The sequence below is a fragment of the Caretta caretta genome, chromosome 15, assembly GCF_965140235.1.
Source record: "Caretta caretta isolate rCarCar2 chromosome 15, rCarCar1.hap1, whole genome shotgun sequence".
Classification (NCBI taxonomy): domain Eukaryota; kingdom Metazoa; phylum Chordata; order Testudines; family Cheloniidae; genus Caretta; species Caretta caretta.
The window spans coordinates 25,114,747-25,138,905 of NC_134220.1; the positions used below are offsets into that span (position 1 = coordinate 25,114,747).

General features: G+C 42.2%; 1 protein-coding gene across 2 annotated transcripts in view; it reads right to left on the reverse strand.

Moving 5' to 3' along the window:
• The window catches only part of DNAH10 (dynein axonemal heavy chain 10), a 110,407-nt gene that overhangs the window by 26,157 nt on the left and 60,091 nt on the right, over nucleotides 1-24,159 (reverse strand). For both annotated transcript variants that reach the window (XM_048821400.2, XM_075120029.1), the window contains exons 45-59: nucleotides 22,634-22,779; nucleotides 21,952-22,104; nucleotides 20,855-21,115; nucleotides 17,742-17,914; nucleotides 16,091-16,184; nucleotides 12,521-12,688; nucleotides 10,999-11,187; nucleotides 10,144-10,315; nucleotides 8,341-8,544; nucleotides 7,574-7,654; nucleotides 5,370-5,567; nucleotides 4,491-4,652; nucleotides 3,621-3,795; nucleotides 1,760-1,941; nucleotides 866-1,002 (exon numbers count right to left, since the gene is read on the reverse strand). In XM_048821400.2, coding sequence (XP_048677357.2) covers nucleotides 866-1,002; nucleotides 1,760-1,941; nucleotides 3,621-3,795; nucleotides 4,491-4,652; nucleotides 5,370-5,567; nucleotides 7,574-7,654; nucleotides 8,341-8,544; nucleotides 10,144-10,315; nucleotides 10,999-11,187; nucleotides 12,521-12,688; nucleotides 16,091-16,184; nucleotides 17,742-17,914; nucleotides 20,855-21,115; nucleotides 21,952-22,104; nucleotides 22,634-22,779 — 2,495 coding nt within the window. The remainder of the gene's footprint in view (nucleotides 1-865; nucleotides 1,003-1,759; nucleotides 1,942-3,620; nucleotides 3,796-4,490; nucleotides 4,653-5,369; nucleotides 5,568-7,573; nucleotides 7,655-8,340; nucleotides 8,545-10,143; nucleotides 10,316-10,998; nucleotides 11,188-12,520; nucleotides 12,689-16,090; nucleotides 16,185-17,741; nucleotides 17,915-20,854; nucleotides 21,116-21,951; nucleotides 22,105-22,633; nucleotides 22,780-24,159) is intronic.

Here is a 24,159-nt window from a genome sequence, read left to right on the forward strand (position 1 = left end):
ACCCAGAATTCCAATGGGCAGCGGAGACTGCGGGAACTGTGGGATAGCTACCCACAGTGCAACGCTCCGGAAGTCGACTCTAGCCTCGGTACTGTGGAAGCGCTCCGCCGAGTTAATGCACTTAATGCACTTAGAGCATTTTCTGTGGGGACACACACACTCGAATATATAAAACCGATTTCTAAAAAACCGACTTCTATAAATTCGACCTTATTCCGTAGTGTAGACATACCCTAAGGAAAAAGGGATTAGGGCCTAAAAGAACATTTAGAGCCAGGACTTGACAAATGCACTTGCCCATTGGCCAGCAGAAAACCTTCCTTGGTGAGCAGAGATGTTTCGTAGTCGTACTGGTAGGATTTACACTTTAATTTTATAAAAGTTATAAAATTAGCCCTTTTTAAACAGGCCATAAAAATGGTTCCTGCTTAAACCAAGGAAATGGATTCGACATACCATTGAGTCCCTCTATGCTCAAATGCCCTGGGTATTATTTTAAGTGAGTTTTCAGTAGGCATCTATAACTTCCTTCTCCATTCTCCCCCCCCCAATATTACATTACAAAACTCCTCCTTTTACTTCATGTTTTAATGCAAACAGAAACTGGTATCACAGACCTATAATACAATGAAAACAGCAGCTTGCAATTGAAAGCCTGGCTTCCTAAAGTGCTTTGAGGTTTACTGAGGAAAAGTGCTATATAAGAGCTAGGTATTATTATTACAGTGGTTCTAGCAAACACCACTTTCATAGCTGTTGACACTTTGACGCGGAGAAACACTGCAGTACATAAAATTCCCAAGTGTTATTTTTGTGGCAACAAACACTCTTCATAGTCCTTTATGTTCATATTTGCACACTGTACCTTTTCTCTCTTTGGCCTGATTTCCTTAGCTACATCACAGTAGCTCATTACTGCCTCGACAAATTTTAACATTCCCAATCCTGCTCTGCTAACAGCTTCCATTTCTTCAAATGTCGTGTTAAGAGTCTTTAACAGAGCTAAACGTTAACACACAAAAACACTGCAAGTCAGTATAATAACAATGCATAAATCACAAGAGCAATAGCTTTCCTTGTGAATCAAATCTCAGCTAGCTCTCTAGCTCTGTGGTATGTATTGGAACAAGGATGTGATAACCAATGCAAAACAATTTTACAGTATAAGGTTATGCTGCTGGACAATAATAAAACAAGCAAGATATTGTCAGATATTCAAGGACTTTAGGCCAGCTGACTCCAAGGGAAGCTGAGTGAGAACAGCACTTCACAGGGATTGCTCAGCATTTCTCAAAATCTAGCCCTTTGCTTGCTAAACAGCAGTCAAAGAATTTGGTCCAATTAGTTTGAGTTGCAGCCCACTGCCTTTCCGTGACACATGTGTGTTGTATCTTTAATGTTCATCGTGAAAATGATGTGACAATTATACTTTCCAAGTAGCTAAAAAACAAACAAAGGCCCTGCTCAACTGTTCAGTTTATGTCTAACCTTCTCTAAGCAAAAGTCAACCAAGATTACAATGCAAGTTAAGGCATAACCCTGTGCAGAGAGCAAGCACAAGGCCTTTGTGCCAGGAAAGACCTGGTTAAGCCCACAGTGCAAAACAAGTTGGGCAGAAGCCTCACGCTTGCCCTCGGCGCCAGGGTAAATTTCACCTGAAGAGAAGAAAGCATCCAGCATAGCAGCTAACATCTCAAATAATATTAATAAAACTCTACATTAAATTCCAAGTGCCTGATTCATTAGCTGAACAATTTACCTCGGACGGATTTAACTTGGGTCTGAGTAATTCCATCAAAATCTATCTCCATTAGGGATCGCAGGAAATTTGGGTCAGACATCATTCCTTTGGCCATCTTCCAGTTTAATTCTTTGTATCCTCTCATTATGAGGATACATTCACAAACAGTCTGCACCTGTTTAGGGGGCTTAGCAAAGGACCTAAAAAATAAACATGGGGAAAGGGGGGAAATAAAGTGCATGATGCTATAAATACATAACTCTTGTTGGAAGAGTTTTTTTCCAACCAGTGGTGTTTAGTGCAAGGGGTGATATAATATAGCAATTCCCCAAGATACGTCCTCATCCAAGTGAGAAATACAATCCAATCCAAACAAGGAAAGATTTATAAACAGAGGGCTAAAAACTAAATATTACATTCATACAACAACTTCCTCAAGGTTTCTAAAGGAGTTCAACCATCAGAGAAATAAAACCCTTAACCATGTTTTTACTGGAGCTTAAAGCTGCATCAGCCTGCAGTAACAGTGACAGAACACTGGCAGCAGCTGTGCTGAGCTGGTTTTGGAAATAATCCTCGGGACTCCTGGCTAAACTAGCGTAATCTACTAGGGGAACAAAGGAGATTTTAGGATGGAAAGGTGAGAAGAAACTCATCAAAGTCTGATACTCTGATCTTTCCTTTGAATTACAGTAGCAGTTGTATCCCATCGTACAATATTTTCTTCTGGGTACTCATCTATCTCCTGTTTAAAGGTCTTTATTATATTAGGTGTATTAAATGTAAGTGTGCTTTCCTATTCAACATTATTTAACAACTGTGAGGGATGACAGGCCTTGAACTCGGACCCACAGGCAGCATCAGGCCACAACCACCACCAGCAGATCACCTAAACAACCAGAGAAAGGGAACCAGTGAGTGCTAGCATGCAGAGGGCCCCACCCCTGAAGCTCCCAATTGGGGGAAACATCCAGCACCCTTTATTGGCTGAGGCGCTCTATATAAACCAGCTCTATATAAACACAACACAAGAAGTTGTCTGAGCAACCCCTGGCTGGCTGCTACTATGGGACCCCTCCTGCCTGCCTGACTCCTGAGCCCTGCATTCCTGCCTGCTCCAGGTCTGGCGAAAAGCAATGGTGTGTAACAACAGCCAGATGCTCCATTGGTGTAAATCGGCATAGCTCCATTGAGTGGCAGAGGAAGGTCAAGTTGCCCATTGCAAGGGGAACAGGGAGGAAGAGTGTCTAGAGGCCTAGTGGGAGGAGGACAGTTAAGAAGTGTGGTGGGGGTTGGAAGAGTCTGAAGGGAGAAGGAATGGCAGAATTTTGAGGGGAGCTGAAGTTTGGGTATAGCTTTAAAGCCACCTTTACAGAAGCTATTATTAAAACACAAAAAGAAGAAGGTATATAAAAAGAGAAATACACATTCATACCATTAAAAATCTTTGAAACTCAAGTGCTGTGTATCCCACATCTGGTGCAGAATAAAATCACCACCCCAGAGTGAAAGGGCTAGGATAGCTACTGCTTGAATGACCCCCACATAGACTTCAGCAGTACTCAGGGTGGCAGAAATGTATTACAGAATAATTAGAAAGACGTCAAATATTGGATTGCTTTCCTGGAAGGAAGGACAGGCTTGCGGTTGACACACAGGACTTGGAGATCCCCAAGCTCTGCCTCAGACTCCCGATGAGACCTTGACCTCTCTAGCCTCAATCCCCGCATCTGTCTAACAGGGATGATCATGCATCCTTACCTCACAGCAATGTGTGAGGCTGAGGGTGCTGGTGCTTGTCAGGTACTTAGACTACAGCAAAGGCACCGTGGAATCGAATTTCTAAGAGTTTATGCTCTTACAAATCAGAATTAATCACCTAATCTCTGTGACATCAGACTTGTCCAGCTTCTGCAGCTCCAGTTTAGCAGCTTCTAAAATAGGCATGGCCTCAGCCAGGGCCGTCTCAGCATCCTTCTTTTCAACAGCAATGACTTTATTCTGTTCTTCTATCTCCACTGCTTTTTCTTCTGCCAATTTTTTCTTCTCCTCAGCTAGGAAGTGCAAAAGGCAGTACATAGTAAATGGCTTACTAAGATTTGTATCTCGCTAACAAACCAGTAGAAGTGCACATGGCCTAAAATCAGAAACTACCACTATCTCTAGATCACTATTAACTCATTTGGTGCTAGGTCACCGCTGTTCACAGTACTCTTCCCATCACAGATAAGTTCTGGAATGCTAGGAACAACAGAACACCATCTCCTTTTCTACTCTCTTCTTCCTGTTTGTGTCTCCTCTTTCAGAGAGGAAACAGCTTACAAATCCCCTTCTGATCCCCGGCCCATTCACTCCCATTGCCTTCCCACATGCTGCCATGCCTTTGCCTCACAAAACTCCCCTTGCCGCTAGTGTCTTCTCTCACAATTTGCTCCCCAACAGTTTGGGATGGGATGTGAAGAAGAACACTGTATCTACTTGAAACTGCAATGGATGTTACTATGGGCAGATTGCAATTGTACAGGTTGGAATTTGGTCAGGAAACAAACAGTCAACAGTCGTACTCTTGTGCGAAGTACTATATGACCATTAATGACACCATGGTGGGACCTTCGGTCAATACTGACAGAACAAGAGTATCACTTACTGAATCATCAACCCTGCGTTCTTTAAGAATCTCCCAGCCTAATACTGACCTGGCCCAACCCAGCTTAGCTTGTGGGATATGACAGGAGTTTTAAATACTTGCCTATTGCTGTGTTGGTTGCTATCTCTTGTAACAAGGCCTCACAGGCAGCTGATTTTTCAGCCAGTACAATCTTCTGCTCTGCAAGTTTCTCATTTAGTTCATCCAACTGAACAGCAGCTTCCTTCAGTTTAGCTAATCCTCCTTCCAGACGTTTGCATTGTGCTTAGTGAAAAAGAGGGAGAAATATTAGTGATTCATGAGCTATCATACAGTGACAGACACCATTATTTAAAATGTGTCCTGTTCTGTAGTCAAAGAAATCAGTCCTTTTCTTAAAACTGCAGCAGGCCTCCCTTGCCGTTTCTGCAGGGTCACAAGTTGTTATGGAGCTCCCAAGAGCCCAGGTTCCTTGGTCAGGCCTGTTGTTGAGAGTGTAAAATGGTAAGGAGTCCAGCAAGAGAGTTTTCCCCCTTTCAATCCCAGTGCTACAGCATCAGCTCAGGAGTCGCAGAACTTGGCTGAACCATGTCCCCTCTCCTCCTGTGGCACATTTTCTATGCTTCTGCAGAAGACCAGCTCTGACTGTACATCAATCACATTTCAATGCATTAGGCACATTTCAGTATCCACCAGAATACAGCTAACTGCCAAGAGGAAAAAGCACATGTCACACAGGCATCTCTATAAAACCTTGAGCTGAGTCTGAGACACCAAGTTCAAATCCATATCCAGACTCTCCCAAAGCTCAGGGATGTTTGGATAGGAGGTTCAGGCTCGGGTCCAGATAAAGAAGAAGTGTCACTCAGGGAATAGCTCATTATTCAGGTAACATTCATTTGGGTTGTATTTATTTTATTGCTTTTCAACAGACTTGCTGAGTGAAATGAGTCTGTTTAAAACATTTCAATCACATACAGTCTTAAAAAGAGAAAACCTTACCTAAAATGAACTGATTTTTCTCTTCCAGCAATTTTGAGTAAGTATTAATGAAATCAAGATAATTCTTTGGTGTAACATAGTTGCTGCGTCTCAGCTTTTGTAGGAATTTTTTACTGAAATTTCCTACAGATTCGTGCACCATGACAATGTGCTCAATCACAAACTCTGCATGCTCTGCCGGGATCAATGGATTTTCTCCTGAAAAGAGGATATGAAAAATAAAACATCTCAAAGGCATTTAAAAGGATGCTAAATTTCATTTATCCCCATTTTACAGATAGGGAAACTAAGGCACAGAGAAATTAAATGACTTGCCCTAGGACAAAGAAAAGTCAGTGGCAGAGTTAAGAATAGAACCCAGGAGTCCTAACAGCTGGTCTCCTGCTCAGAGCACTAAACCATGCTGCCTCTAGGCTTGGGAGTTCTCTCTTAACTTTACCAGTATATGTAAAAAATGTTCTTTCCCTGCACACCCCCACACCCCCTGAAGAAGGCCGCAAATTTGAGTTCTGTGGGGTCTGGGATATAAGCACCCACTGTCAGATTGAGCTCAGGTATTTGCATTATAGTACAATGTACTATTTTCCAGCCACCAATTCTTTTCTAGCCTAACTCAGCTCACCATTTAAACAACAAAGGACAAGAAGTTGTAGATGTGAAAGTGTAAGATTAGAGCAGATAGTCCACTGCAGTTCAAGACCAACACAACCAGATCTGCAGAGGTTTAAAAACCAGGGTCTGTGCAAGTTTAAGAATCAAACATTTCCTGTGGACCCCCTATGGGAAGCTGGAATGATTTGAGAGCTGTGTTTAGATACAGCTTTGATGTCTACCTTCTTAGCAGAAAGGAGGGAGTGAGAATAATACTGTTTCATAACTAAAGCTCCCAAGTCCCTTTCCATTCTCCTTGCAGCCAGCTCCCTGTAATCCCTTGTGCATCTATTACTTTTTACTGCCTCTGGGTGGGATTTTCAGAAGGGCTTAAGTGCCTCCAGAAAGCAAGTCCGGGATCCATGCTTCTCAAAATCCCATCCTCAATCTCTAAACCACGTTCATTTAAGAACCCCGAAAGGGATCTGTCTAGAAGTGAAAACCTGCTGTTTGGCACTGAACCTTGTGCAGAGGACTGGAAACATCCTGCCAATGTTTGTCAGGATGCTTTATTTCACTTACCTGGCCAGAAGATGATCTAACTTCTTGGAAATGCAGAACCGTCAGCTTTGTTGTTTCAATTTGAATTTTAGAAAACTTAAAAAAATATTTGGGGAAGAGACATATTAAAAGACCTATAGTCTGAGAAGGGAGGATTTCACACCTGTCAGGATTTATACAGTCTGAGCAACTGTAAGCAGCTAAGGCTCAGCTCAGACACCTGTGCTTTTATGAGTCAACAGTGTGCCCTTGTTGCCAAGAAGGCTAACAGCATTTTGGGCTGTATAAGTAAGAGCATTGCCAGCAGATCAAGGAACATAATCATTCCCCTCTATTCGGCATTGGTGAGGCCTCATCTGGAGTACTGTGTCCAGTTTTGGGCCCCACACTACAAGAAGAATGTGGAAAAATTGGAAAGAGTCCAGCGGAGGGCAACAAAAATGATTAGAGGGCTGGAGCACATAATTTATGAGGAGAGGCTGAGGGAACTGGGATTATTTAGTCTTTAGAAGAGAAGAATGAGGGGTGATTTGATAGCTGCTTTCAACTACCTGAAAGGGGGTTCCAAAAAGGATGGGTCTAGACTGTTCTCAGTGGTAGCAGGTGACAGATCAAGGAGTAATGGTCTCAAGTTGCAGTGGGGGAGGTTTAGGTTGGATATTAGGAAAAACTTTTTAATTAGGAGGGTGGTAAAGCACTGGAATGGGTTCCCTAGCGAGATGGTGGAATCTCCTTATAGGTTTTTAAGGTCAGGCTTGACAAAGCCCTGGCTGGATGATTTAGTTGGGGATTGGTCCTGCTTTGAGCAGGGGGTTGGACTAGATGACCTCCTGAGGTCCCTTCCAACCCTGATATTCTATGATTCTATGATATCTCAGTAACCATTTTTGAATGTTTTTTAGTCATTACACCGTTAGTTTAGACCCAAGAAGCATCCTTAATGTAAGAGCAAATAAAGAGCCTTACAATATCTTAAAGTAAGGAGCGTGTTTCTTGATACCACAGAATACACCATGAATTTGAAGGTTAAAAACGCCTGACATTTTACTTACCTAAAAAGCACTTGGCAACTGCGTACAAGGCTTGTGGGGGCCAGGGCAAGAACCAGTCAATACCAGTATTGTTAACAAGACCTTTAAAAAAATGAATATTGTCAACAAAACAGTCCATCTTCAGTAGTAACCCCTGATCCTGAAAACATGCTTATGCTTAACTTTACTCATGTGTGTGTTTGCTGGATCAAAACCTTAATTAGTACAGTTGTCTGGTACTTTCAGCAAAGGTGCTTACACATAAGCCAATCCCTCTATTTCAATATCAAATAATGAAGAAAGTGCCCAGTGTCCAGGCCTATCCCTCTTCTAACTCAGTGCATTGTTCTTTAGTATGGGATGCAATAAAACTTCTCTTATTTTCACAGCCACTCACAAATCCACTTTTCTCTGTAAATACCAAACCAGCGGATGGAAACAATTCGAGAGTTACTCTAACACAGAGACTAAATGCTGCAAAACAGGCAGGCCATTTACTGTACATTCCTGGCTCAAAGAAGTTAATCAACTGATTGTTAACTGTCTGACCCAAATATAAACTGACCTTGTAAATGTCAATCAATAATCTCCACTTATGTGTGGTAAGTAACTGTGCAAGTTCTTAATAATGAAACGCACTATGCTGTATGTTTGCCTTGATGCAGTTTAACTGCCTGTGTGTCTGATATCTGCACACACCCACTGGAGTACATAAAAGACAACTGCAGACCTGCATCCCATAGGTACACAGGGGCTAAACACTAAAGTGTTAGATTTAATATACAGACCTGGGAAATTTCTGCAACGCGTTCTCAGGGTATCACCAACTGGTGACATCCCAAGTACAATGTGAAGGTTGTTTGCACTCTTATTTACAAAATACTGCCAGACACTTTCTTTAGCAGGTCCCATTCCAGCTTTAATAGCTTCATCTCCAATCTGACTGAGTATGGAGTCTTTTTCATCGTCTGGAAAAAGTGCTGGTACAATTCCTACCATATAAAGACAGAGGAGTCACAGAAAGTCATCAGTATGGCAAAGAGGCAGCAGGGCGTAGGGAATGAGCATGGGCCCAGAAGTCAGGAAATTCCTGACTTCTAAATTTGGCTCAGCAAAAGTTACTCTTAATAGCTCTGGACAAATCACTTAATTAACCTCTCTGTGTTTCACTGTCCCTATCTAGGAAATGCGGGCAATATTTATGGTACCTTCATATCTTACAAGGGTGTTGTGAGGAATAATTACTTCATTTTTGTTTAGGTTTCAAACATATAAAACATCATAGCTCAAAAGATTGTCTCTTTCACCAACAGAAGTTGGGTCGAGCTTACACAGAGCTCTCTGTGTATCCTGAAAGCTTGTCTCTTTCACCAGCAGAAGTTGGTTCAATAAAAGATATTACCTCCCACACCTTGTCTCTCTGATATCCTGGGACCAACAGGGCTACAACAACACTGCAAACAACATATAGGTGCTAAGTAATTTATCGGTGCTTATAATAATGTAAAATAAAATATATTTAAAAATTATTTTGATCACATGCATATGAAAAATTAAAACGCATGCTTCATCAGATTTGTACATAAAACATAACTAGTGAATATCATAATCAATCTACATTTTAACTGTCACAAACAAATGGCTACTCTATGTATTTAACAACTGATACAGACAGACATCATGACAGGGTTGGACAGACAAATAGACAGACACAGAGATACACACAAGGGAGACAAGGAAAGAGAACATAACAAAGAGAGTAAGTGTGATCTGTGTAATAGAGATTCTGAAACTGTGGGCTGTGGAGCACTGGTGGGTCACAAAGCACTTGGTGGTGATCTGTGGAGGTTACCTATGCAAGCTCGTGCTGTAGTTTCCATGGGGATTCATAGATATTAAGGTCAGAAGGGACCATTATGATCATCTAGTCTGACCTCCTGCGCAATGCAGGCCACAGAGTCTCACCCACCCACTCCTGCGATAAACCTCTCACCTATGTCTGAGCTATTGAAGTCCTCAAATTATGGTTTAAAGACTTCAAGGAGAAGAGAATTCTCCAGAAAGTGACCCGTGCCCCATGCTACAAAGAAAGGCGAAAAACCTCCAGGGCCTCTTTCAATCTGCCCTGGAGGAAAATTCCTTCCCGACCCCAAATATGGCGATTGGATGTTATTCAATTGCCAATGAGAGAGGACGTGTCCTCTGGATCATGAATGGAATCAAAGATTTACATGAGACAATCTCGATTAAGATATAGTCCACATTAAGGAATAGTTTGAGAATTCTGGGTCAAGCACCATGGCCAGGGCAAAATAACCATTCTAGCCCACTAAACCTACCCAGACATATGCATATGACCATGTGGGGATGCAGAAAAGCTATAACCAAAGCCAAGGTTATTTCACGTAATATTTAAAGAAACAGTGTTTTTGCCCTCAGACTGAAACATGAACTCCAGCATCAGAGGACACAGTACGAATAGGAAACATTAATATTTAAAAGCTACATTTGTCTGGTGGCTCGAGCAAAGGTGCATTTTTGATTGTGCATTGCAAGTATTTATGGATTAGCAACCAATGTTCCTGCATCACCTGAAGTTAACATATTGTTGATGAGTTCCAGGAAACCTTCTTCTGCCACATGGGCATCTGTAAACAGGAAAATCATCGACCTGTTCTCAATACCAAGCTTTACATACAGTGCTTTTAAGTCTTCCCGGAAATTATTTTCTCCATATCCTCGACTCAGAACAATTTCAAACACCTAATAATGTAACATAAAAATACACTTGAAAGACACAGAATATTGTAGAGATGGGCCAACAACATGATTTTGAATCTGGAACGCAACTTCCCCAGGGTTCTGGTTTGGTCCCATAACTAGTAAACATATAATGTGAAAGTAAAATGGTGACAAAATATTTACTGCTCTGTATTCTCTTTAAACTATTCCATCCCCACAATCCTCCAGGCTCAGAACCTCAAAATCATTTTGGACTTCTCCCTCTCCTTTGTTTCCCCACTATCTTATTTAGATGTTTGTACATCACTGGGCATGATGAGGCCTCACTGGTGCCTCCGAGAACTACTGCACTACAGATAAATAACAACAGTGGCAGTTAAAGGCTACTGATTTTTCACTTAGATCTCCAAAACCCACCCTGTATTCTCTGTTCCCACCCACAAACACCCAGGTTCAAGACCTCATAATCTTCCATGCCAAATGACTGTAATCTCCTATCTCCAGCCTCCAAATGCTCACCTCACCCATTTCAATCTCTCCAGAGAGCAGCCATTACCCTGATTTTGACTTCACTCATTTTCCATCATTGTCTGCATCAGGCTTAATTTCTGTGATGTCCCTTTCAAGGCTCTACTCAATTTAGGGACCACCCACCATTTATCTATCCTCACCACCTTTTAGTGAAAATATGCAATCCCACAGACCTCACATCCAGCTGTATATGCAGCCAGTCTTGCAAGGGACTGTTTTCCTGAGCCTCCCACTCCTACAAGCAGCGCATGGCCACGATCCATCCGTATGATGCGATGCACGCGGGTTAAATGCTCCAAGGCATCATCAAAAAGCACCAGATTCATTTTTGTATTAACTTCATTGTACTCTTCAAGAATCTCCTTTAAAGCCAATTTGTTAGACAGTTAACAACAGAAATGGGAAATGCTGAAAAGGTTAATAAACAAACGTAATGTAATAACAATTTATTTAGAAGCGTTATTACACAAAAGGACATTGAGAAAAAACAGATTATCAGAAAGAATTTAGCATTTAGGATTTCTTCAGCTCATGGAATAGATAGATGTTCACTGATTTCTATTATTTCATACCCAAACCTACTGCCAATGGAAACTATATGTGCATAACAAGGGGCTAATAGACTCCTTAATGGTTCCAAACAAGTTTACTTCACACAAAGAACAAACAAAAGCCTGAACTGGAATATTATGAAAAATGGGCACTATTTATTTACTTTGGAAATGTTTCAATTTCATGGATAAATCTGTTTAAAATCTAATCCAAAACTGAGTTAAAATGAGTTACCGACACCTGTCCTTGAACCCCCCTAACCATTTTTCTTGCTTTACAATCAGTATTTTCCTGTTTGTAAAATGTTTTTCACACAAACAGCAAGGGAAAGTACAACTCAATGAGGAAAGAGTGAAAATGACTATATGCAAAGCACTGTCACATGCACAAAGTAAATGAACTGATAAAATAAGGGGGAAATGCTTTTCTCTCTCTAATCCTTTTCCATTTGAGTGCTCTCAGTTGTTATTAGTCACAAAAGGGGGAAAAATTCAGACTGAAATATGACTTTTCTGTTGACAGCATCCCTTATAAAAAAACCCCCAAACTCATGTTTATAAAACTTGAATTACTTACTTCGAGCCCAGAATGTCTCCAACTTAGGTTTTAGTTAAATGTCAGAAACATAAAGATTAAATGAAGTGAATGCTATTTTTCTGTAGCTTTTAGTCTGGAAACTTGTCAAAGTCTGAATGTACCACAGGTGGCATGAAATCATAGAAATGTAGACCTGGGAGGAGCTTGGAGAGGTCAGCTAATCCATCCATCTATGTTAATAGCCACACCCACCTGAAGGGCAAACTGTTGTCAACTATGGGTATGGCTACACTGTAAATACAAACCCAAGCTGGCCTGTGCCAGCTGACTGAGGCTCACAGGGCTTGGGCTAAAGGGCGGTTTAACTGTGGTGTAGATGTTTGGACTTGGACTGGAGCCCCAGCTCTGGGACCTCCCACCTCGCAGGGTTCTAGAGCCCAGGCTCCATACCGGAGCCCGAATGCCTATATTGCAATTAAACAGCCCCGCAAACCAGAGCCCTGCTAGTACGAATCAGTTGGCACAGGCCAGTGTGGGTTTTTATAGATATACCCTATAAGTTTATACAGACAAACTCATACACAGATGCTGGTTAAAGCACTATACCTGAAAGAGAGCTTTTGCTGCATCATAGTCCTGGATGTCTTCATAAACACGAGGTTCCCCTTCATTCAGTGCCATTCTGAAGTCTCCAAAAAGAATAGGGTCTCTCATGACCTGCTCTAAATCATCTTTGTAATACTCTTGAATCAAGCCTTGTATATGCCCTTGTACCTTGAAGTATATAAGAGCAAATAGTTAAAATGATGCAAGGAGTTCTGAATTCAGGAACACTAGAAGGGCCTGATCCTGCAAACTCTTACTCATGAGCTATCTGATTGATTTCAATGAGGCTACTGGCACAAATACAACAGCTGCAGGATTGGACTCTACTAGCATTGTGTGTTTATCCTCTAAAACCCTGCAATATATACAAGCAGCCCAGGCACTACTGATGCCAGTGAGCTGCACAGGTTTAACAGAGAGCAGAATATGCCCATTATAAAAAACACGACCATTATTCTAGTAAAATGACATACCACCCTTCACTCTTATAGTTAGTTCTGATGTCTTGCCACCAGTGTCACCCACACTTCATTCACTCTTGTAATACATAATGTAGACACATATTGTATACAGCACACACATATGCACATAAATATACATGCATTCATACACTCATATATACATTATATAGTATTGGATGCAAACATATCAAAGTGTAAGGAGATTTAGCACATCAAAATGTTTTTTGTTATTCAAATATTTTATGGTACTACACAAGAAATTGTGAGCTCCCCATCCTGCAGCCTTTACAGAGACAAAATTTCCATTCGGCCAGTGTATAGCTGCCTAAATTCATAGTTTTTAATACTGATTGTCATCAGTTTATCTCAGGGCCTGATGCTAACCCTTAATCGGGTAAAACTCACATGATTGGGACTGGTAAGCTTCAGGACTCAATACTGCAGAGCTATATTGAGATGATGGTAACCATGGCAATGAAGCATAGAGTCACAGAGTTTAAGGCCAGAAGGTCACCTAGGATGACCTCTTGTAGATGCATGAGTAGTTCACGGAGTCAGCAGAAGCCTAACACGCATGCAGCACCTCATTCAGCTTTCCAGTGCTATATTTTATATATCTGATGCCTGTAATGCCCAGAAGTTTGTGATATCACAGTAAAATCACAGCTTAAATGACCTTTTGTCCGTTTGTGGGTTTGTTCACTTATTCTGTTGTAGCCAGTTACTAACCTTTTTCATGGTTTTTACATCAGTGGGCTATGGGTATGTCTACACTGTGAAATTAGGTCGATTTTATAGAAGTCAATTTTTAGAAACCGATTTTATACAGTCGATTGCGTATGTCCACACTAAGCGCATTAAGTCGGCGAGTGCGTCCTCACTACTGTGGCTAGCATTGACTTACAGAGCAGTGCACTCTGAGTACCTATCCCACAGTTACCGCAGTCTCTGCCCATTGGAATTCTGGGTTAAGCTCCCAATGCCTGATGACGAAAAACATTGTTGCGGGTGGTTTTGGGTACATGTCGTCAGGCCCCCCACCCTCCATCCGTGAAAGCAACGGTAGACAATCGTTTCGCGCCCTTTTTCCTGGGTTACCCGTGCAGATGCCATACCACGGCAAGCATGGAGCCCGCTCAGCTCACCATCACCGTTTGCCTCCTGGGTGCTGCTGGCAGACGCGGTACTGCATTGCTACACAGCAGCAGCTCCTTGCCTTTGCGGCAGACGGTGCAGTAGGACTGACAGCCGTCGTACGTCTCCTGGGTGCTCCTGGCAGACCTCGATGAGGTCTATCAGGGCGCCTGAACAGACATGGTTATTCTCCTCTTAGAGCACTGAATGGGAGCCAGAGACTCCAGGTCATTCTCTTCTTTAAGTTTCATCTCATGGAGATTCAGTCCTGCCCGGAATATCATGGGAGCTGGAGGCTTCTTCCTCAGGCTGCTCTCCCAGCCGGCAGCACTGCACAGTTCACCTACCCCAGCCTACCCCTTGCTCCCATGGCTCATGAAGCCTGGACAGTAGAAAGGAGCAGTTCAACTATAGGCTGAGCAAGTGCAGAATGGTGGTAGAATGTGCCTTTGGACGTTTAAAAGCTCGCTGGTGCTGTTTGCTGACTAGGTCAGATCTCAGCGCAACCAACATTCCCATTGTTATTGCTGCTTGCTGTGTGCTCCATAATATCTGTAAGAGTAAGGGGGAGACGTTTATGGTGTGGTGGGAGGTTGAGGCAAATCGCCTGGAGTCCGATTTTGAGTAGCCGGACACCGGGGCGATTAGAAGAGCACAGCAAGGCGCGCTGCGCATCAGAGAGGCTTTGAAAACCAGTTTCATGACTGGCCAGGCTTCAGTGTGACAGTTGTGTGTGTTTCTCCTTCATGCAAACCTGCCCTCTTTGTTGATTTTAATTCCCTGTAAGCCAACCACCCTCCTTCCTTCGAAATAAAGTAACTATTGTTTTGAAACCATGCATTCTTTCTTTATTAATTAAAAAAAAAAATGAGATAACGGACAATGGGTGGGGTGGGGGAGGAGGGAAGGACAAGGTCACATTGCTTATTGTAGCCACACTAAAAATCAAACTGTTTGAATGACAGCCTTCTGTTGCTTGGGCCATCCCCTGGAGTGGAGTGGCTGGGTGCCCAGAGCCTCCCCCTCCGTGTTCTTGGGCATCTGGATGAGGAGGCTATGGAACATGGGGAGGAGGGGAGGCGGTTATACAGTGGATGCAGTAGGGGTCTGTGCTCTTGTTGGCTTTCCTGCAGCTCCAACAGACACTTCATCACGTCCTTTTGCTTCCCCAACAGACACTTCATTATTTCTGTTTGCTCCCCCATTAGCCTCAGCATCGCGTCCTGCCTCCACTCTTCACACTCACTTAATTCTTTCCTGGCCTCTGCCACTGAATGCCTCCATGCATTAAGCTGTGCCCTATCAGTATGGGAGGACTGCATGAGCTCGGAAAACATGTCATCGCGAGTGCGTTTTTTTCGCCTTCTAATCTGCGATAACCCCAGGGACGGAGATGATAGGGGAAGCGTAGAAACATTCTACGCTCTACAATTCTGGGGGGACTGCATGATCACCTGTGTTGCTGAGTTTGCCATGCTGACCAAACAGGAAATGAAATTCAAAAGTTCCCGGGGCTTTTCCTGTGTACCTGGCTAGCGCATCGGAGTTCAAAGTGTTGTCCAGAGCGGTCACAATGTAGCACTCTGGGATAGCTCCTGGAGGCCAATACCGTTGATTTGCATCCGCACTACCCCAAATTCGACCCAGCAAGGTCGATTTTAGCGCTACTTCCTTCATCGGGGAGGAGTACAGAAGGCGATTTTAAGAGCCCTTTAGGTCGACGGAACAGGGTTGGTTGTGTGGACGCAGTCGTTTATAAATCGACCTAACACGGCTAAATTCAACCTAACCCCGTAGTGCAGAACAGGCCTATGTTTAAATCAATTACACTGGTGTAAAACTGGAGTGACGCAGTGGTGAATCAGGGCCACAGTTTGATTTCAAGACTGTAGTAGAACAGTTGTTATCTTTACTGTTTTGAACTAATTCCCATATTAATATAAAGGATTACTAGTAAATGGAAGAAGTTACTTACCAATGTCTTGTCTACTTCATTGATCAATCTATCATGGAAAACTCTCAGGCACTCATTTCTCCAGACTCGCAACATCTGTGTGACTGTTTGGAACCTATATCAAAGTTAAAGTATCAGACTTTACCAAATCAGTGGACACAACAAATAAGGTGGTTAATAGCACTGTTATCAAATCAGGATTTGTTTCCTTTTTCACTGGAAAGAGTAACTTTATCTGCAGAGATCATATTTTACAGTTCTTGTCATCAGGAACAATATTACAATTCAGGATTTTCTAAACTCCTTTCCTCCCCTAAGTGATGTATCTACAATGAAAGGCAAAACAGAGACAACTGCATCTATGCATAGGTTCCTTTTTTACCTACCTGGATAAAAAAAGAAATCTACATAGCTATTCACATAGCCCAATCACTGATTAATTTTATCTTCAATTTAATTTGATTAAAACCTCAGTAATCAAACACTTTTACCCTTCATTCTCAGCAATGCTGTTCAGGCAAAAGTACTGGTTAATTTGGCTATAAAAAGTTCCCATTTAGGTCCCCAATTCAGCAAAACATTTAATCATATGCTTCAATTTGTCCTAGTCAACAAAGCACTTAAGCACATGCATGTGCTTAAACCCCACTGACTGAAGTACAGGCCTAAAGTTTTGTGCTTAAGTACTTTGCTGAACTGTGTTGGACGGCTGAATCGGGGCCTTAATAATTAAAGAAAAGGCCACAACACTTAATGGGACAGAAGAAAAACAAGTAATGATATTAAAAGATGCTTTACAGATATTTGTTACTGACTTCATTAGCACTGCCATGCACTATGCAACCTGGAGGTCAGGTGAATAACAAGATAAACCATTAATTTACTCAAAACAATAGGAAGCAACTTGACTGAAATAAGAAAAAGGCATTGCAATCAAAATTAAGATCAAAGCTGTGGCATAGCAGAAGCCGGGTAGCTGAAAGTAAGTATAGACACAGCATCCCTAACCTATGCCATTACAGATAGGCAAAGGCATATTGACATGGGTTGACTTAAATGTCAGTCTTAAACAGGTGATAACTGAACAGCTGAGAATTATGCTAGAGCGAGGAACTCTCACCTGGGGTAAAGCTGGCAGAACAGACGCCTGCACCAAGTGCCCCCCTGATCCTGGCATGGAGTGTGTGTCAGGAAAAGGAGGTGGTGTATCAGAGCACAGTGATCCTCAGCTGGTATTCGGTTCTTTAGGGACTATATGCTGCTGGAAGTAAATCAGAGAAGCTCTAGACCTCTCTAACTCACACCACAGCTTAGAATGGTCCAGACACCCCCTTACTATCAAGAAGCTGTATCTGACTCCCTGATGCCCAATTCTCCTGAGCAAAGCACAGCTCAGCTGCAGGAGAAAAGCTACCCCTTATTATCTCCTATTTATGTGACTGCTACATATGGGTTTCAGAGTAGCAGCCATGTTAGTCTGTATTTGTGAAAAGAAAAGGAGTACTTGTGGCACCTTAGAGACTAAATTTGTTAGTCTCTAAGGTACCACAAGTACTCCTTTTCTTTTTACATATGGGTGTTTTCCAGATAGCAAAACTGCCTCGCACTGGGCCAGATCATAAATGAGTGTAGTTCCACTGAAGTCAATATTTCTAAATATTTTTTCACTTACCGCTCTGGGGTTGTAAGAACAAGTCCATTGTAGACCCTGGAGAGATCACGCAGATTAAAAATATAATGGAATTTGGAAGGAGTTGGTGGTAGATCCCGGACAATTGCTTTATAAAGTTCCAAAGTACAGAACGTCATCTTGTCAGCGATCGCTGCTATAGAGTCATTAAAAATCTGCAAACATGAGAAAGGCAAGAGTTCTTCACGAGACTGATTGGGGAGAAATGCGTTTCATCAAACATACTTCACTTTCCTACTCTTCTACCCCTACTTGACAGATTTAAAATAAGTCAGTGCAAGATAAAATGTTCTTCAGAAATTCAGTGTATAATGTAACGTGTGCATCTGACATTTAGTCTGGCTATTTTATTATTTAGATTGTAAACTCTTTGGTGCAGGGGACATCTTTTTGTTCTGTGTTTGTACAGCACCTACCACAATGGGGTTCTGCTCTCATGACTTGTGCTCCTAGGCACTACTGCAATATGGATAATAAATAATATTCTCATATATAAAATTGCAATTTCATGTGCTCAGTGATGCAGTTTAATGCATTATATTTAATTTTCTGTGTTTCTTTTCAAGTCAATATTTTGTAGATCTTTGTGCATTTACAGTAACTGGCTATAGGCAGCTATGAAAAACATCAATTTACGAAGTGTCTTCTGGCTTAAAAGTCTATTGCTCAATATGTATCAATTCAGCACAAGATGACCACTCTACTAATTTTTTATTAGCAATATTCTTTGAACAGCTACAAAAAACACTTACCCGCATGGCCCCACAGTATGCCAACATTTTTATGGCTGATTTAGAACAACGCTTCCTCAGCTCTCGTCCCCTAAAGCCCCTACTCTACTTGCGCTATATTGATGACATCTTCATCATCTGGACCCATGGAAAAGAAGCCCTTGAGGAATTCCACCACGACTTCAACAATTTCCATCCCACCACCAACCTCAGCCTGGTCCAGTCCACACAAGAGATCCACTTCCTGGACACTACAGTGCTAATAAACAATGGCCACATAAACACCACCCTATACCGGAAACCTACTGACCGCTATTCCTACCTGCATGCCTCCAGCTTTCACCCTGACCACACCACACGATCCATCGTCTACAGCCAAGCTCTGCGATACAACCGCATTTGCTCCAACCCCTCAGACAGAGACAAACACCTACAAGATCTCTGTCAAGCTTTCTTACAACTACAATACCCACCTGCAGAAGTAAAGAAACAGATTGATAGAGCCAGAAGAGTTCCCAGAAGTTACCTACTACAGGACAGGCCTAACAAAGAAAATAACAGAACGCCACTAGCGGTCACCTTCAGCCCCCAACTAAAACCCCTCCAACGCATTATTAAGGATCTACAACCTATCCTAAAGGATGACCCAACACTCTCACAAGTCTTGGGAGACAGGCCAGTCCTTGCCTACAGACAGCCCCGCAACCTGAAGCAAATACTCACCAACAACCACATACCACACAACAGAACCACTAACCCAGGAACTTATCCTTGCAACAAAGCCCGTTGCCAATTGTGCCCACATATCTATTCAGGGGACACCATCACAGGGCCTAATAACATCAGCCACACTATCAGAGGCTCGTTCACCTGCACATCCACCAATGTGATATATGCCATCATGTGCCAGCAATGCCCCTCTGCCATGTACATTGGTCAAACTGGACAGTCTCTACGTAAAAGAATAAATGGACACAAATCAGATGTCAAGAATTATAACATTCATAAACCAGTCGGAGAACACTTCAATCTCTCTGGTCACGCAATCACAGACATGAAGGTCGCTATCTTAAAACAAAAAAACTTCAAATCCAGACTCCAGCGAGAAACTGCTGAATTGGAATTCATTTGCAAATTGGATACTATTAATTTAGGCTTAAATAGAGACTGGGAGTGGCTAAGTCATTATGCAAGGTAGCCTGTTTCTTCTTGTTTTTTCCTACCCCCCCCCCCCAGATGTTCTGGTTTAACTTGGATTTAAACTTGGAGAGTGGTCAGTTTAGATGAGCTATTACCAGCAGGAGAGTGAGTTTGTGTGTGTATGGGGGTGGGGGGGATGTGAGAAAACCTTGATCTATGCAGGAAATAGCCCGACTTGATTATGCAAAGAGTTGTCACTTTGGATGGGCTAGCACCAGCAGGAGAGTGAATTTGTGTGGGGGGTGGAGGGTGAGAAAACCTGGATTTGTGCTGGAAATGGCCCACCTGTTGATCACTTTAGATAAGCTATTACCAGCAGGACAGTGGGGTGGGAGGAGGTATTGTTTCATATTCTCTGTGTGTATATAAAGTCTGCTGCAGTTTCCACGGTAAACATCTGATGAAGTGAGCTGTAGCTCACGAAAGCTCATGCTCAAATAAATTGGTTAGTCTCTAAGGTGCCACAAGTACTCCTTTTCTTTTTGCGAATACAGACTAACACGGCTGTTCCTCTGAAACTTACTTTATGGTGGGTTTTCTTTTCTGATCTTAATAATACTTTAGTATTTATACTATCTGAAGACCAATAAACACATTAAAAAATCCCATTACAAGGAGAAAGGAAAGAGGAGGGAAAGGAGAAGAGAAAAGCATGTAAGGTTCTAAAATGAATCAGAATGATTAATGTGGAGAAGTGAAAATGATTTGCAAAACTGTTTGTCAGCAGCAATGTGGGGCCTGATCCAAAAGTCTACATTGAAGTCAACGGAAAGACTCTCATGATTTCAGTGCGTCTGTGGACAAGGACCATGGTGGGTAACAAAATCTCTTAGTAGAGTGATTGCAATACTGCCAATCTGAAGTGTGGCGTTATTGTTTGCTACTACTTCACAACACTTTGCCTTCCCAGGCAAGTTGTTCCCTATTTGGAGCCAAATTCTTCCCTTGGATAAATGTATGAGGCTCTCCCAACTTGAATGAAGACCCAGGGAAGTATCTGAATGCCCACTAATAACAGTCACCAAGCTGTAAGGGAAAGATTGGCCACAAACGGGAAGAGGGGAAATCATTAAAAGAAACACTTTCAGGTTCTGTAGTTTCATGGAAGATAAAACTAATTAAAAATAACAACCCTATTAAGCCTTTTAAATAAATTAAAATTACCTCAGTGTGACCTTTCAAGATGGAGGCATAAATCAAATGCAAAGATTCCTCAGAAGGAAAAGGTACATTGAAAACACTGAAGAGTGAAATGAATCGAGGGTCAACTTCATTACGACCTCCTCCAGCTTTGCCCATGGCAGCAATGAAGCCAAGGTCTCGAAGACTCTTACAATTCATCTCCTTACCACGGTCATATAAGGAACCTTTTTCCAAGAGCAACTTCAACAAGGCAATTGGTTGCTGTGTGCCATATTCATCAACCTTTGTAAAATGAAAGAGCCAACATATTTCAATCACAGCATGTCTGAGTCACCTGTAACTACTTTGAGCAAGAAATCATTAGCTCCATATTCAATAGACTATTAGCATGTCTAAGTAACATTTTGTAGGGCTTTGGGCACTGATTGTCCTCGCTCATTCTGATTGTCTCAGGTGGGGAAAGCACCTCATGTTGCTGATGAGTGACACACAGGTACAGCCCTACCCAGCTCTTGGAGAGATATGGATGGATTCTAAGGAAGTCACGTCTCATGGCGCCAATATCAACCAGAGGGAGGGTCAGTGTATCACAGGAATTTTAAGGGCAAGAAGAAAGGAGGATCCTGATGGCAAAAGAGGCCACTCAAGACAATCTGCCACCATTGGCAACACTTCAGTGTGATGCTCCCCTTCTTATAGGCCTAGGGCAGCAAATTTGGCCCAGCCATCCCTCTGTCATGATGAAGGAGTTGCTGGGCCAAATTTGGGTGAGTGGCATTGCAACCTCGCACACTGAGTCACAATGCCACTCAAATTTGGCCCGGCCACCCCTCTGTCATGGGGGGCTCTAGGCAGCTGCCTAGTTTGACTATAGATAGAGCGACCCCAGGATGGCAGCCTATCCACCAAAAACGATTCATTTTTAAAGTTTAAGAGTGATATTGTAATAGCACTGAAATATGCCAGGATGCTCAGAGGTCCAAACCTTAGAAATTGGAAGGTACAAAGCTGAAGTCCAAGCGTGTATAATTAACCCAGTTGGACCTGTGCATTAATGGACCACAAGAATGCAGCCTATCATCTTCTTATGTTATATTGCAAACAGGATTGTAGCTTACCCTTGGCATGTTCATATCATCCATGAAAACCAGGAGGCGCTTTCCCATGGGGGGTCCATAAGTATCCTTAGTACGTTTCTCTACATTTGCTTCTAAGTTTCTCTGAATGTCCATTGATGTTGTGCGAGAAGAAAAGTTAATTATTAGCAGCACCTACACAGGAAGAAAAAACTTGATCAAAACGGTTTTTAAAAATATTTTAAATGGCACTTTTTAGACAATGTTCTTCACATTTGACAATATGAACAAAATAGCACACCAGCTGTACATTAAACACCATTCTGGTCTGGCTATTCATGTAGAATATAGCCAGTGTCACTCTGGGGGTTCAATAAGACACCAAGATGGTCATTTGATAAATACATTTTTATCTTATAAAAAACTGAATCCCTATTTACGAATAACTACATTAATCCAAAAATATTTTAGATACTTAGGACCTTGCAATCAGAACCCTGCATCCAAGTGCAGCCTCATCAAAGTCAAGGGAGCTGTGCACAGACTCAGGGCTCTACCAGTGCAAATCCAGTTGTTGAATCGGGGTTTTAAACTGGAGGTATTATTTCACCCACCACGGAAATGCAGCCACCTCTGGGGTGAAATGCAACTATTTAACAACATACAACATGAGAAAGAAGAAAACACAGGTTTTATAAACAGAACAGAACCCACGAGTACATACATTAGTGTCTTGGTTTAGGTTTTTTAGAAATGTTTGTGTAGTTGCAGTCTTGGAAGTACCAGATTCACCAACAAGAACAACAGGGTGTTTGATTTTTACCATCTGTTCTAACAACCATGTAGTGCGTGTTGTATCCACAGTAGGCACTATTAAAAAAAAAGAGTAAAAGATCAATTTAAAATGCAGCAGAGCTGGAGGTTTTGCATATGTAAGCACTGCTGGTGCAAACCCATACTGTGTTAATATACAGCTGCATAAAAAGAGTAATCTGAAACAGCAGAGAAGTAACCGTATTTAAGAACAATCTTAATTGCACAACCCTCTCTTTTCAATATTTATTGTGGAAACTTTATTTATGTGTGTTGAAATAGATTACATTCACCCCATGCACAGATCCAGCAAAAGCTTGTGCACCATTTAAGTCCCACTTAACCGCTATTTTGAGGATTTAACTGGGATTTATGAAGGCCTTTTACTGGAGCTCTGCAGAGGTGAATTTTGCACTGTGTGACTAGATTGAAGCAATTAGGGATAACTTTAGTGGCCATATAATTTATTGTGTTTTCAGTGAAGTTGACATGTACTTGCTGAATTGTTACTATAAAATTATATGCATTACTTTGTCATAACTGTACAGCTCACTTGTCACTATTTTATTATGTTCACATAACAACTTATATTGTCAGGTTTCAGAGTAGCAGCCATGTTAGTCTGATTTGAAGGTATACATTGTCCCCAAATGTGAAATAGTTATGGGTGAGGACAAAGTCACAAAGTTCAGCCACCAGGTTTGCCGTGACATTATCGGGGATAGTGTTCCTGATGACTTGTAGGCCATCTTTGTGTGGACTGTTGGTGTAGAGGGCTTCTACATCCATAGTGGCCAGGATGGTGTTTTCAGGAAGATCACCGATGGATTGTAGTTTCCTCAGGAAGTCAGTGGTGTCTCAAAGATAGCTGGGAGTGCTGGTAGCATAGGGCCTGAGGAGGGAGTCTACATAGCCAGACAATCCTGATGTCAGGGTGCCAATGCCTGAGATGATGGGGCGCCCAGGATTTCCAGGTTTATGGATCTTGGGTAGCAGATAGAATACCCCAGGTCGGGGTTCCAGGGGTGTGTCTGTGCAGATTTGTTCTTGTGCTTTTTCAGGGAGTTTCTTGAGCAAATGCTGTAGTTTCTTTTGGTAACCCTCAGTGGGATCAGAGGGTAATGGCTTGTAGAAAGTGGTGTTGGAGAGCTGCCGAGCAGCCTCTTGTTCATATTCTGACCTATTCATGATGACAACAGCACCTCCTTTGTCAGCCTTTTTGATTATGATGTCAGAGTTGTTTCTGAGGCTGTGGATGGCATTGTGTTCTGCACGGCTGAAGTTATTGGGCAAGTGATGCTGCTTTTCCACAATTTCAGCCTGTGCACGTCGGCGGAAGCATATATTGTATTATGGGATTTCATGACAGGTTAATTTTTACTCTGACTAGGCAATTAAGCCAGGATCTGTGATTTTCCTGGCTTGTCTACCCTGGGA